The sequence below is a fragment of the Terrapene carolina genome, unplaced genomic scaffold, assembly GCF_002925995.2.
Source record: "Terrapene carolina triunguis isolate 2854851 unplaced genomic scaffold, T_m_triunguis-2.0 Scaffold706, whole genome shotgun sequence".
Taxonomy (NCBI): Eukaryota; Metazoa; Chordata; order Testudines; family Emydidae; genus Terrapene; species Terrapene triunguis.
Genome location: NW_020665057.1, coordinates 3,549,676 through 3,563,465, shown reverse-complemented (window position 1 = coordinate 3,563,465; position 13,790 = coordinate 3,549,676). Strand labels below are relative to the sequence as shown.

The 13,790-nt window shown below is 37.3% G+C and overlaps 1 protein-coding gene across 5 annotated transcripts in view; it reads left to right on the top strand.

Moving 5' to 3' along the window:
* TBCK (TBC1 domain containing kinase) overlaps positions 1 to 13,790 on the top strand; it is a 180,116-nt gene that overhangs the window by 54,567 nt on the left and 111,759 nt on the right. For 4 of the 5 annotated variants that reach the window (XM_024206568.3, XM_024206571.3, XM_024206567.3 and 1 more), the window contains exons 6-13: positions 1,226 to 1,367; positions 2,407 to 2,467; positions 4,355 to 4,416; positions 5,235 to 5,296; positions 7,035 to 7,189; positions 8,382 to 8,520; positions 10,856 to 10,955; positions 13,404 to 13,453. In XM_024206568.3, the coding sequence (XP_024062336.1) occupies positions 1,226 to 1,367; positions 2,407 to 2,467; positions 4,355 to 4,416; positions 5,235 to 5,296; positions 7,035 to 7,189; positions 8,382 to 8,520; positions 10,856 to 10,955; positions 13,404 to 13,453 (771 nt within the window). The remainder of the gene's footprint in view (positions 1 to 1,225; positions 1,368 to 2,406; positions 2,468 to 4,354; positions 4,417 to 5,234; positions 5,297 to 7,034; positions 7,190 to 8,381; positions 8,521 to 10,855; positions 10,956 to 13,403; positions 13,454 to 13,790) is intronic. The other variant, XM_024206570.3, reaches the window with a different exon arrangement.

The window sequence follows — 13,790 nt, the reverse complement described above, 5'->3', positions numbered from 1 at the left end:
GGGTGTCATAAGGAGGAGGGAGAAAACTTGTTCACCTTAGCCTCTGAGGATAGAACAAGAAGCAATGGGCTTAAACTGCAGCAAGGGAGGTCTAGGTTGGACATTAGGAAAAAGTTCCTAACTGTCAGGGTGGTTAAACACTGGAATAAATTGCCTAGGGAGGTTGTGGAATCTCCATCTCTGGAGATATTTAAGAGTAGGTTAGATAAATGTCTATCCGGGATGGTCTAGACAGTATGTGGTCCTGCCATGCGGGCAGGGGACTGGACTCGATGACCTCTCGAGGTCCCTTCCAGTCCTAGAATCTATGAATCTATGAATCTATAAACCTATTGTTTCAAAATCTTTTGTAGTTCCCTGTAAGTGAGAGAATGGTTTCTTCAACTTCTGAATTATATTGGTCCTCAAAGTTTTATGGTCTCATTCTCTGTTGCCCCCTTGCTTTTTTTTCCTGTGTCCTTATTAGTAACTTCCTCTATATGTACACACAAGATGAAATTGTTTCACTTCAGTATCTTTCTGGCTCCTGTAGTCAGGCTTCTTTTGATGCTTTGTAATTTTTGGGACATTTTTTAACTAACTACGGACCTTTGGCTTCTGAAGCTATGAACATCAGCAGCTATGGTCTCTCTATCCCAAAAAGTTGACTTCTCAGTTTTAAGTATTGTACCATCTATTGCTGATTCATACTGAACAAGCTTTAAATGGAAAAAAAATTAAGATGAGTTGTTGAGGCCATTGTTGTTTTTTATTTTTTGGTTTATTTTCCATCTGTTGCTAAACTAACTTAAAAGTTGTCTGATGGCTATGAACTAAATATTGGGTATGATATAATTGTTGACATTATAAAGAAATCAACAAGGAAGAACACATACTGAAAAAGCACTTGTAATATTAGGTTAAATACAAGCATATGGTAAAGTTTAATGAACATTTTCTCTGTTGTGTAAGACACTTTTTAAAAAAAAAAATCTTGCCACCATTCACTCCTGCTCACAAAAAACACTTGTATAAAGAAAAAAATGGATTTTTCGTGTTCTCGATATTACAGTGGCTCTGTCTGCACAGTTTGACCTACTATGCTTTCGGGGCATTCTAAGTTGCTGTGCACTTTTAGTGAGTTTGCTTTTATCCAATTTTTTTTTCAGTACAAGAACTTATTTTTACTAGTGTAGTTGACAATGTCTTAATGTACAAATTCTTACCTCTTGTTGCATTGTTATAGGTACCCATCATACCTGGCACCTGAAGTAATTGCACAGGGATTTGTCAAACCTAGTGATCACACTCAGTGTGAGAAGCTGCTGCCCTCTGGCCCTAAATCAGATGTGTGGTCTCTTGGTATTATTTTATTTGAGCTTTGTGTGGTATGTTACTGAGTAATTCTTGTGTGTTTGATTATATGACACTCAGTGAAGAATTTTGTGTACACGTGTTTTCACTTTGTACCTATGTCAACTCAAGAAAAGCTGTTTTGCAAGTAATGGTTAAATTAACAATAACTATTCAGTGGATACTAATGATACTTACTATTGGAGCATAACACTGGGAAAACTCATCCTGTCACCAAAGAATTGAGTTCCTGTGTGGTGTCATGGATTTATACAGAAGATGTTGCCTGTTGGCTCCATGACTTCAGATAAATTCCAGCTAGTTTCCACTAGCTATACACGATAAATTGGACTTCTTTATCACAAGGATCATAATGTTCTATTATTCAGACAGTAAAAATGTTTGTCTTTAATCTTATTACATTAAACAGAATTTAAGTTATCTGAATTGTATGGTCAGGGCAGTGGAATTCAATGGTTAGAACAAGCCATTGGCAATCAGGAATCTTAGCTTCGGTTTCCTGCTTTGCTAGACTTGCTCTGTGACCTCACACAAGTTATTTAACCTCTTTGAATGGCTTCCTCATCTGTAAAATGGGAATAACATTGGTTGAAAGCCACTATATAAGAGCAAACTATGACTATTTGTCGTAGACATTAAAAACTAAATCTTAATTATAGTTGTTCATAGTGATGTGAACGATTACACAATACTTCCATGGTAATGTGTGTGTTTTTAAAATCCTATTCTTTTTGAGTTAAAAAAAAATCAGGTACATTAAGAAAGCTCATTAGGAGTACATCCCTGAATTTACTTCCAGTTTTAAAAAACAACCCCCAAAAGGTAGGTAAACAAACAAACAAACATAAATAAATCTTATGGTCATGATAGTGGAATGGTAGATTTGCTATAGTTAAGGTTGAGAGTTACTTACTGTCTAACAGATAACTTTTCTAAGAGTTCTAAAATCTACAGCTGACTCTGACTTTCTTTATATATACTTAGGGTTGCACAGGGCATGTACATGTGACAGATGGACATTTAATTGTTGACATAATTTTCTATTCCATTTAGGGTAGAAAACTGTTCCAGAGCTTGGATATAGCTGAAAAACTAAAACTTCTGCTTACATTAGGTGAGTGACCTAAATGTAACTACAGGGTTCAATGCCGGTCTTCTAAGTTCCCAAATAAATCTATAACCAGGGCGATAAGTAAACTCAGGATGCACATGCCTAAGACAAATTAATTTTGGAGATGCAATTTTGGAAAGATAATGGGCATCTAGCAGCTTCACTTGAGCTGGTATAGGGAAGCAGCAGCAACTGTGTGCCAGATATGCACAGCAAAGGAGCATTGTGCTTGTAGTGTGTTGAATGGTGGGGTAGAGGAGGAGTTGCTGAGAGGAGCCAGTTCTGATGGTTATTTATTATTTGGTATAAACAAGTCAAGAACACAGTCTCTGTGCCAAAGATATTAGTATGCAAGCCACTAAACAGATAAAGGGTTGAATGGAAGGATAACTGTTCAGGCAGTGACAAGCATGTCTTGCTAGTTCTAGATTCTTTTTGTTATAGTCTTCTTTTTTTTAATTTGCCGACCGGGCTATAGACACGGAGGTGTAGGTGTGATTTGAATGAGATGGGGCTAGTAGAAAGACTTAACAGTTTTTAAAATGCCATTCAAGCTTCTTTAAAAAGAAAGACCTACAGCAAAGTGGGAGTGCTGCGACAGACTGACCTGGGAACTATCAAGTGTGATGGTCCTCAAATTGAGACCTGAGGACGCATGTTAAATTGGTCTAAAGCTGTCTGCAGTACCTGTAAAGTTAACTACTATTAACACAAATTTTTCTTCAGCAAATTGTTTTCTTTCTAAATCGCTCACTATTTTGAATAGTTATTTGATCACAAAATAAAACCCATGGAAGCTGTCACTGTTTCAGAATGTACCTGTATTCCTCCTCGCCATGGTCCACTCCAGGAGTGTCTAGTCAGGTCTCTACCCTTTACCTGTCTTTGAGTTGGATTTTAAGACAGCCCAGGTCCCTGCCTTACACTGTGATATCCCCAGCAAGTCAATTTGCTTAAAGGCCAGCACCTGTGCTTTGCTTTGTCCCTGAGGATTATGAACAACATATTGTGGGCAGTGACAAGTTACCACACAGCTCTTTCTAAATAAGCACATTTATTCTTAAGGTGAAAGTATTAGGAAGAAAGCATAATAAAAAACAATAAACAGACTTAAACACACACTAAATATGTTAGGAGCCACCTGGCAGTTTTAATGAGCTCTAGGAGGTCAAAGCCTGTCCAATCCTTCCTCAAGGATCCGGGCCCCCATTGGGCAGCAGGTCCTATTGGTTTGTAGGATCAGAAAGCAGGCCCTGAGTCAGTTTAAACACAGCCTTTTTATGCCAAAAGCCTGTTGGTCTCTGGAAAACCCAATCTGAACCAGTATATGCAAGCCTCCCCAGGATGTGGTTTCTCTCTGGAGGTGTTTACAGCCTAAGTGATTCACCTTAACGACCCTACCACACACATACTGTCTATTGTTCCCAGAAGATTTGTGGTAAACCTCCCACAGTGGTCCATAAACTTAATATGATATGGTCCCCAAAGATATTTCATGGGATTCCTATTTTTAAAGGAAAAAAACCTAGAAATTGTAAAGCTCTCAGATGCTATTGTGATGTGTCACCATAAAGCCAATGAGGAGTCCATTGGCACCTTAGAGACTAACAGATTTATTTGGGCATAAGCTTTTGTGGGTAAAAAACTTGCTTCTTCAGATGCTTATGCCCAAATAAATCTGTTAGTCTTTAAGGTGCCACCGGACTCCTCGTTGTTTTTGTGGATACAGACTAACACGGCTACCCCTCTGATACTTGACACAAAGCCAATCAGTCAAATAAATACTTTAAGAAATTGGGGGGGAGGGCGGAGGAAACTTTCTTTGTGTCTTTTTAAACAGTACCACTTTCTCATTATAATCTTTGTTCTTCCTACTGTTCTATTTTGTAGGCTGTGTGGATGACATTGTAACCGTATTAGCTGAAGAACATGGTTGTCTGGACATTATTAAGGTTGGTGAATTAGTCCACTCATCAGTGTTTTCTTAACTGAAATTACTTGTTTTGTACGTTTTATTGGATTCATTCTTTTTTCTTCTTTGCTGAAGTGAATTCAGTCCAAAAGATTTGTAACTTACTTGATTACTTTGATTTCCATAGTATTTTTTACTATAGTGATATTTTAGACTTTAGATGCTGAAATGCATAGGGCCATAAGTATTCAGAAGAGCTCCATCCTTTCCCAAAATTACTGACAATCCAAATAAAATGTAGACAATACTTTTCAGACTCTCATGATACACTAGTAGAAGACCCAGTCTTCAAGTGATGCAGATTTTTAAAATCTGTTTTTGGTGTTGTAATGACTAGTGAGCTAATCTGTGACGCTGTAATAATTCTATTAATATATAATTACACAGCTGAGTCCAGATTTTCAAAAGCAACTAGTGATTGTGGTTGGCTCAATTTTTGGGTGTCCGGGCTGAGAAACTACAAAGGGGTGGAATGATTTTTTCAGGGGCGAGAATGCCCCATGTTTTAAGGTTTCTCAAATTGGACATCCAAAACCACTAGTCAGTTTTGAAAATCTTGGCTTTAATATATTAATTCTGACTTCTAGAACATTTTGTCCAAACTAAAAACTATACTCATGACAGTAGCCGTAACATTTTAGACCCTGTTCCAGCTAAATCCTTAAGTATATATGTAGTCTCATTGACTTCAGTAAAACTAATTATGTACTTAAAGTTTAATGTATGCTTATGTGGCTGGCTGGATCAGTGTAGTAGTAATCAATTGTTGATAATATTTTTTCACCTTTTATGTTCCAGGAACTTCCTGAAAATGCCATAGCTCTGCTGAAGAAATTCCTTACATTTCAACCTTCCAAAAGGTAAGTATTCAATCCAGATTTACAGTAAATTGAATAATTCTGCTGGGCCTAAAGCAATTAACTAGATGAAGCTGAACTGCATTCAGTATTAATATTGACATGTTACGTAAAAGTGCATCCATGCATGCCCCTCCATATAGTAATGCATCAATTTATTACTTTTGTACTACTTTCCATCATCATTTAACATTTCTTTTATATGTGTTGCAAAAATATCTTGTGAGTAAAAAGTGGAAGCATGCTGTTTAAACCAGAATTATAGCATGCTAGATTAAACCAGAATTATAGCACCTGTTGCTGTAATTTTTCCCAAACAGGCTTGTGTTTTCCCAGCCCATGACTAAACAAAACAGTACCAAAAATGACCATCCAATAGAGCTGTTTACCATATATGATTGTTTCTTTTTAAATTCCAAGAAAAAATATTTGGAATAATTGCATTGCAGGATGAAGCACTGTGGGTAATTAATCAGAACTGAGACTAATCAACTCTGTTTGGGGAAAAGGGGAAATATGCACATTTATGATGCTTGATGTCTAAAAATGAGTTATTTGAATCAGATCTCCTGATTATTTTTATTTTAATAAAAAGTAAAAGACCAGCTTTATTCTTAAAAAAAGCAAGATTGAATCTTGGTGTTTGGAAGTAAACTATTTAGTCACTTTTAAGTTGACAGGTTTTACTGATTCCCTCTTTGGAAATTTGAGGTGTTTATTGTAGCTGTACCATAACCAACATGATTGGTATTACTTCAAAACACATTCTTGTGTGCCGTTGCTTGATGTGTTGTAGAATCCTTGGTCTCAGGATATTAGAGAGAAGAGGTGGGTGAGGAAATATTTTTAATGGGCCAACTTTTGTTGGTGAGAGAGAGACAAACGTTCGAGTTTACACAGAGCTCTTCTTCAGGTGACCTGAAAAAGAGCTCCGTGTAAACTTGAAAGCTTGTATCTCTCACCAACAGAAATTGGTCCAATAAATGATACTATCTCATCCACATTGTTTCTAATGCACTGGCATGAGTGACCTCTCTTTTAAAAAACACTTTAAGTACAGCATAGAGCTACTCACTAACTAAAGGTGAAAAAAGGCTCATTTATGACCAAAAGAATGCTGGATTGTCTCATTGTGTTACCTTTGTTAATTTGTTTATATCTTCAGTAAAGACAGCAGAGCCTAATTTAGCCTTGGCTACGCTGGCGCTGTACAGCCCTGCAACTTGCTGCGCTCAGGGGTGTGAAACCTCTCTCTCCCCCCCCTCCCCCCGAGCGCAGCAAAGCGCCAGTGTAATCAGCGACTGCAGCGCTGCACGCTCGCTCGCAGCGCTGCAAGCTACTCCCCTCAGAGAGGTGGAGTACATACAGCGCTGCGAGAGAGGTCTCGCAGCGCTGGCAGCGCGACTACACTCGCGCTTCACAGCACTGCCGCGGCAGCGCTGTGAATTGCCAAGTGTAGCCAAGGCCTAAGTTGGGTTGAGAATAAGAATGCTTGGTCATAGATAGGCTGTACGATGTAGAATATACAGAATTATTGTAAATAAAATTGCTCACAGTGAACTGATTGCCATATGAAGCTTTGCATTTTGATTTGATTAACAAGAACATTTCTTTGGTGATATGAGAGTCCACGAACTTACCACTATTGATTTTTTTATATTAGCTTGATTTTTTTTTAAAGGGCTTTACATTTTTTTCCCTTACTGTTCTTTTTTGTACTTTTTAAAATGTTTTACTCAAGGCCAACTCCAGACCAGTTACTGTGTGACAATGTGTTCAGTGAAGTGGCCTCTGCATACCCACCCTTCCACAAACCTGCCAGTCTGTTCTCCTCCTCTCTGAGATGTGCTAATTTAACTCTTCCAGAGGACATCACTCAGCTGTGTAAAGGTAAAAGTGAGTAGCAGGGACGGGGTGTGGCAGAGAGAAAAGGGAAGTAAATAAAATGTTGCCTGTAGAGGACAGAACATGAAGGAATTGACTTTTTTTTTCTGTTTACAGATTGCTAAAGTATTAATATTACATTCTTGTAGCAAGATCTTATTGTTTCCTAATGGTTAGTGAGTAGTATTAAGGGCTTATGTGTCTGTGGGGGCACTAGAGGATGGAGGGAGGGTATCTCTGATTTGTGTTCTTTGTTCACTTTATGCATTATCCTCTGTAATAGTCACCCATTCATTGTCCTTGATCTACAGTTTTTATGATGTTTTTCAGCATAGTTCTGAGGTTTAGGTGCTGATTTCTTTTTCCATATTATTATGTGATCATTTGCAGACGGGGCTCCTTGGACATATCATGTGAGGGTTGGCTGTAGCTCCATTATTAAAATTTACATAGGCAGCCGGGTATTGGAAGTATTGGAAATCATAGGCTGTTGTCAGTTGTTATAAAGCACAATCTGTGTGGGAGAGGCTACGTTTATAAAAGTCTATACTAAAACTTTGCACTTACCTGACAGTATGTTCAAAAGAGATGGGATTTTCTTTTACCCTTGTTTGAAATCCCCACTTGAGTGAATGGGCTGCCATTATCCTTTCCGATAAGCTCAGAAGTTTCTTATTATTTTGGATATTCTTATTCGTTAATATTGTGAAGCTAAAGTAACAATTGTTAAAATTAAAGCTGAAGCCAGTACCAGCATGTGTGTGCAGCATGTGATATTTCGGTAAATCGAGGCTTTTAAACGTGAATTACTGGTTCTATCGTTGCTGTTTACTCTTAGCTCTTTGTATTGTGGAAGAGAAATACATTTTTGAATTATGGGTAAAATAAGCAAAAAACACACTTTCACTCAGTGTACTTATCTGATTTGCTCAGTTTTCTGGCACCAAATCAAACGGCAGACATTCTTTCACTTTTTTTTCTGAATGCAAGACAACCCTATAGTGTGTCCAGCTGCCTTTGTCTTCCCATGAGCCTTGCTTTAGATATTGCAAAGGGAAGATCACTTTTCTTCTAACTCTGCAGTAAGCCATATGACCTTTCAAATCTAATAATCTCTTTCTAACTAAAATGTGTTTAGAATGATTATGAAAAACATGAACTGCTTAAAAGCTGTAATTCATTTTAATTTGGCTTCTGTTAATAGATGAAGACTGTGATTACCTAGCAGAAAGATCAATTGAAGAGGTGTATTATCTCTGGTGTTTGGCTGGAGGAGACTTGGAGAAAGAACTTGTTAACAAGGAAATCATTCGATCAAAACCACCCATCTGCACGCTTCCCAAGTAAGGAAAGGAAAACACTTTTGGGGATGGAAACATGAGGAAAGGGGTGGACAGAGAAGTGTAATCCCCCCCCCCACCAAAAAAAAAGTTTGGTGGTTTTAGAAGTTCCAACTTCTTAGTTTCAGAGAGCAATTTGAAAACACCATCCTGAGTAATAGTAAAAGCCTCAATACTTCCACATATAAGCTACTATCATTCACTGTTATCCCACTTGATTTTACACCACCCACCCACACTTAATATTGCCTCTGAAAAATTTGCAATAGTGTATGGAAGGTTCAAAATACAAATTATCAACAGGCTGTAAGATTCCATTTCTTAATAAAATGATCCATTTCCAGTATACCATAGCACTAAATGATGCTACATTACTCAGTACAAAAAGCTGCATATTTAGTTACTATGCAATTTAATAAATTAAAATAAAAACTTGCCTGTTCTGTTTACATTCACATAGACCTACAATCCCATACAGTCAACACATTTCACCAGAGATGAATCATTTTTTTTTCTTTTCATAAAAAGAATATTCTACTGTACAGGATTTATGGAATTGTGACATAACTTAATGTACCCTAGAATTATATCCTTGTTGAAATCTTTATAATATGTTTAGGCTCTGGTCGTACAATGTGATATAAGTGGGTGGAGCCCTGTGCTCATGCAGATCAGATTGCAGGATTGGGTATTTAAGTAATATGTAAAATCAGCTGTGTATCTCCAACAGCATATTTATTTTTGCAGAGCAAAAGAAGATGACAAAGTTAAGGTTTGGTTGGTGGCATGAGATGGGTGAAGTTTTAGTGAGTGCAAAGTAATAAGTACAAAATAACACATTAGAAAAAATAATCCCAACAAATACAAAGTATTTCTTCACACAATGCACAGTTGCAAGAGGATGTTGTGAAGGCCAAAAGTATAACTGAGTTAAAAAAATAATTAGATAAGTTCCTGGAGGATAGATCTACCAATGGCTATTAGCCAAGATGGTCAGGGACACAACCCCATGCTCTGGGTGTCCCTAAACCTCCAACTGCCAGAAGCTGAGACTGGATGATGGGATGGATCACTCGAGATCACCCTGTTCTGTTCATTCCCTCTGAAGCATCTTTCACTGGCCACTGTCAGAAGACCAGATACTGGGCTAGATGGACCATTGGTCTGACCCAATATGGCTGTTCTTATGAGTGATTATATGACTGCAGATAACTGACTCAACTCTTTATCTGTTAATTTCCAGAGTTTCGGGGGGTGGGTGGGAGGGGCGGAGAGTGTGTTTAAGCAGTAGAATTTTTGTGATGAGAATCATTTTGTGTGTTAGTTGGCCTCCATTAAAACACACTTCCATCCTTTCGTTTTTAGTCACTTTTTTCACTTTTTTAAATGACTTCCTGTATTATTTGGATTGTAATCTCTCTCTCTCTCTTTCTCTCACACACACTCTCACTCACACACACACATTTCTGCTTCTGAGTTTAATTAGTCCCATTAATATCTATACTGAAGATGAAATATTTCTTCATTCAATGGACAGATCCTAATTTCATCTCATTAGTGAGAAACAAATAGAGAATCTGGTATTATAGATTCATAGTTTCCAAGGCCAGAAGGGACCATTGTGGTCTAGTCTGACCTACGTTCTGTATAACACAGAGGGGAAAAAAACTACATGGCCAAGTGCTCCCAGGATTTGAACCCATGACTTCTGGTGTAGAAGGTGGGAGCCTTACACCTGTGCCCATAGCCTGCCTAGACCCAGGTGAACTTAGTTTCTTGAAAATCAGCTCAGTACAGTATGTTCTAAAATACTCATTCTGTTGGCTCACCCTCATTTGGATGTATCCATAGTTGTGAAGAATTACCCTGCTACAGCCACACAGATAAACACCTTACAAGATCCTTTTGAATGACAGAGATATTTATTTCCCCCTTCCCTCACAATGCAAGCAGCTGGTGTATTGCCCTCTGTTAATCCTGGTCTGTGCCAAGATGAGGAACAAAAGGGAATGTTAATCTCATTCCGTTCTGCTTTGAAGGAGCTGTAAATGGTATTCTGATATGTGTTCAGTATCTAGAAAACGTGAGAAATACGATTTTTTTCATTCAGAATTATTTAAATATTACTAGCTTTTTGCACACTGCTTTTGAACGCAGTTCAATGTAATCAGGAGTACAGTACAGTATAATTCTAGGAGTTAGTGTTTTATTTTTGTTGTTAAACAGCTGATTGATGTAAAATTTTGCTCTTTTTTTTTTTTTTTTTTTTTTTTTTAAGTATGCGATATTATGTCCTTTAAAATAACCAGGAATTGGTGTTCTGTCTTTCTCTTTAAAGCTTTTTGTTTGAAGATGGTGAGAGCTTTGGGCAAGGACGAGATAGAAGTTCCCTCCTAGATGACACAACTGTGATACTGTCGCTGTGTCAGCTCAGAAATGTAAGCAAAATGCATTCCCAGCTGCCTAGAGAGACAAGGTGGGGAAGGTAATACCTTTATTGGACCAGCTTCTGTTGGTGAGAGAAACAAGCTTTCGAGCTTATAGAGTTTTTCTGCAGGGCTGGGAAACGTACTCAGAGTGTCACAGCTTCATACATTTTACTATTTTACTAAATACATTTAGCTGTGACATTCTATATATATTTCCCAGACCTGAAGAAGTGCACTGTGTATGCCAAAAGCTTCTCTCTTTCACCAACAGAAGTTGGTCCCGTAAAAGATATTACCTCATCCACGTTGTCTCTCTATTATCCTGAAACCGACGCGGCTAAAACAATACTTCATACCTTCTTAGCTGCTTGTAACTCAATTGCAGAAACAATTTATATTTTAAGGAATGTAAGAGAACAAGTGCTGCTGTTCTTTCAAAATACCATTTCAGGCAGTCTTTCCTGGACACTTGCCTGCTCTGGATCCAATAGAAAATTCCTTGGCCAAACTTAATTAGATTCTGAATTACATATAAAATAAAAAAGGAGAAATTACTGAACTGGGTTTTTTGTTTTGTTTGTGATACTCAGTTCATTATGTTGCATTAGCTCTATTTTTATTAGGTAATTGTGACATCCAGTGTTGGCTTAAGTTTAATAATAAAGAGGGAGGGATAGCTCAGTGGTTTGAGCATTGGCCTGCTAAACCCAGGGTTGTGAGTTCAATCCTTGAGGGGGCCACTTAGGGATCTGGGGCAAAATCAGTACTTGGTCCTGCTAGTGAAGGCAGGGGGCTGGACTCGATGACCTTTCAAGGTCCCTTCCAGTTCTAGGAGATGGGATATCTCCATTAATTAATTTATTTATTTATTTAATGAGTGTTATCTATTTTTGCTTCAGATGGAACATCTTTCAGAAGTTTAATTTCTGTCTAAGATCAGCCGACTTTACTAAATGACATGTTTACTATGATTGCTGAGTTTTCCATGGTTTAACCTCAGTCTTTGGAAACTTGAAACGAATCTGCAGCTGTTAGGCAACTGGTTTTAAGAGATCACTCAAAGATTCCCTCAAAATCACTGAATATAGTTCTGTTTCACCTCCATTAGTAAACCACATTGATTAAACAATAACTAATCAAATTATTGTTAGGGTGCTTTGGGTGATTGCTGATTCCAGGTTTTACCATATTTCTTACTGAAATATTATTTTTTCTCATTATCAGTTTACGTGTTCATTCACATGCGGTTTTTATTGTAGAGTTCTATGTTAATGCTGCGCAATTGGTATTTTGTATTTAAAGCAATAAATAGTATCCAGTATTAGTTTGGGGGAAGATGCCATATAAAAATTAAATGGATGTTACAAATGGATTGCTCAGAATTTTGGTCCATTTTGGCTTGAAGCCCTTTAATTTCTAGAGTGTTACAGGAAATGAAGCATGAGGTAATCAAGTCTGTGCACTCCACATAAAAACATGCTGATGAAGCAACAAAACTGCACTGTTTTACATTAATACATGAAAACTGACCAAAGAAATGTTTTATTACAACATGCAGCAACTACATTGGGGTGAGTTTTTGGCACATAAAATCAAATATCCATGCCTAAAGGTACAAATGCAGTAGTGGATAAATATAGAGAGCTTTCATTTTTGAGAGGATACTAGCCTGAATCTTGCTAATCTCTTAGCCAAACTTGCAGTGTTAGTTGAAAGATTTATCTTTATCTTTTGGAATCTTCCAAACACAGCTCATGGAACAGAGCACAATGATTGTAATCAAAAAAGGATCAGTGATGAATGAACTGAGAGTCTGAACTGCTCTGTCAATCCCCAGGGGAGATGGCACTATACCCTCAAGTTAAAGATTGAACTGCATAACAGAACACTGCAGGGAAGATGGTATTAAACTTTAAGCACATCGCACTGAAGATGTCTATAAACTTCAGGCTTTAAATCCAGTCTCACCTGCCTGTCACCTTTCCCGAGAACGTCTCTATTACTGTCCATCTCTCAGATGTCAATACTAAAAATGATTAATTAGCATAATTCTATTTTTTATGTAACAAGCAGTACCAAAATCTGTTGTTGGTTTGTAGCTACCTGAATCAAAAGTTCTTGTCAAAGAAAAAGAAAACAGCCATTTAACAGTGTTAAACATTCCCACATACTAATAGGTTATGTGAACAGGATTAATTTTCAGATTTGCTCAAAGTGTAAACAGAATAGCTTCCATTGATTTTTAAGAGTCGTCATATTAAATTTTGCATACTACTTATCATTTAAGGGTGGACATTCCTTCTTTATCAGAACTAAATTAATATTTAGGCAAATATTAGTACAAACAGTTAAAACTGACCAGTTATAAGTTAATACTTTTCATATTCCTTTAACTGTACCCATTAAGGTACTGAGAAGCATTTTGATGTTAAATACTTTTTTTAATCTTAATTTCAGAGACTGAAAGATGTTGGTGGGGAAGCATTTTATCCATTGCTTGAGGATGAGTAAGTATATATAATAGCATTCATTATTTTTGAGTGGTGGTTTGTATTATAGTAGAACATTGCACAACTGGACCAAGGTTTTCACAAAGAGAAATCTAGTGTTCACCTCCTATATCCTATTTAGACTCCTGAAGTCAATAGGAGCTGTCTGCTCAGCACTTTAGAAAATAGGTCTGCTTATTTAAGTGTCTAAATGTGAACTGAGAAGCTTAACTTTACCTGGTCTTGCAAATCTGGGCTTTGGTATTTAATGTATAGCACTGAGGACACAAATGCTGATTTTGAAATTTTGATCTCCTTTCAAAATTGTTTTCTAACTTAAAACCACTTTCCAGTA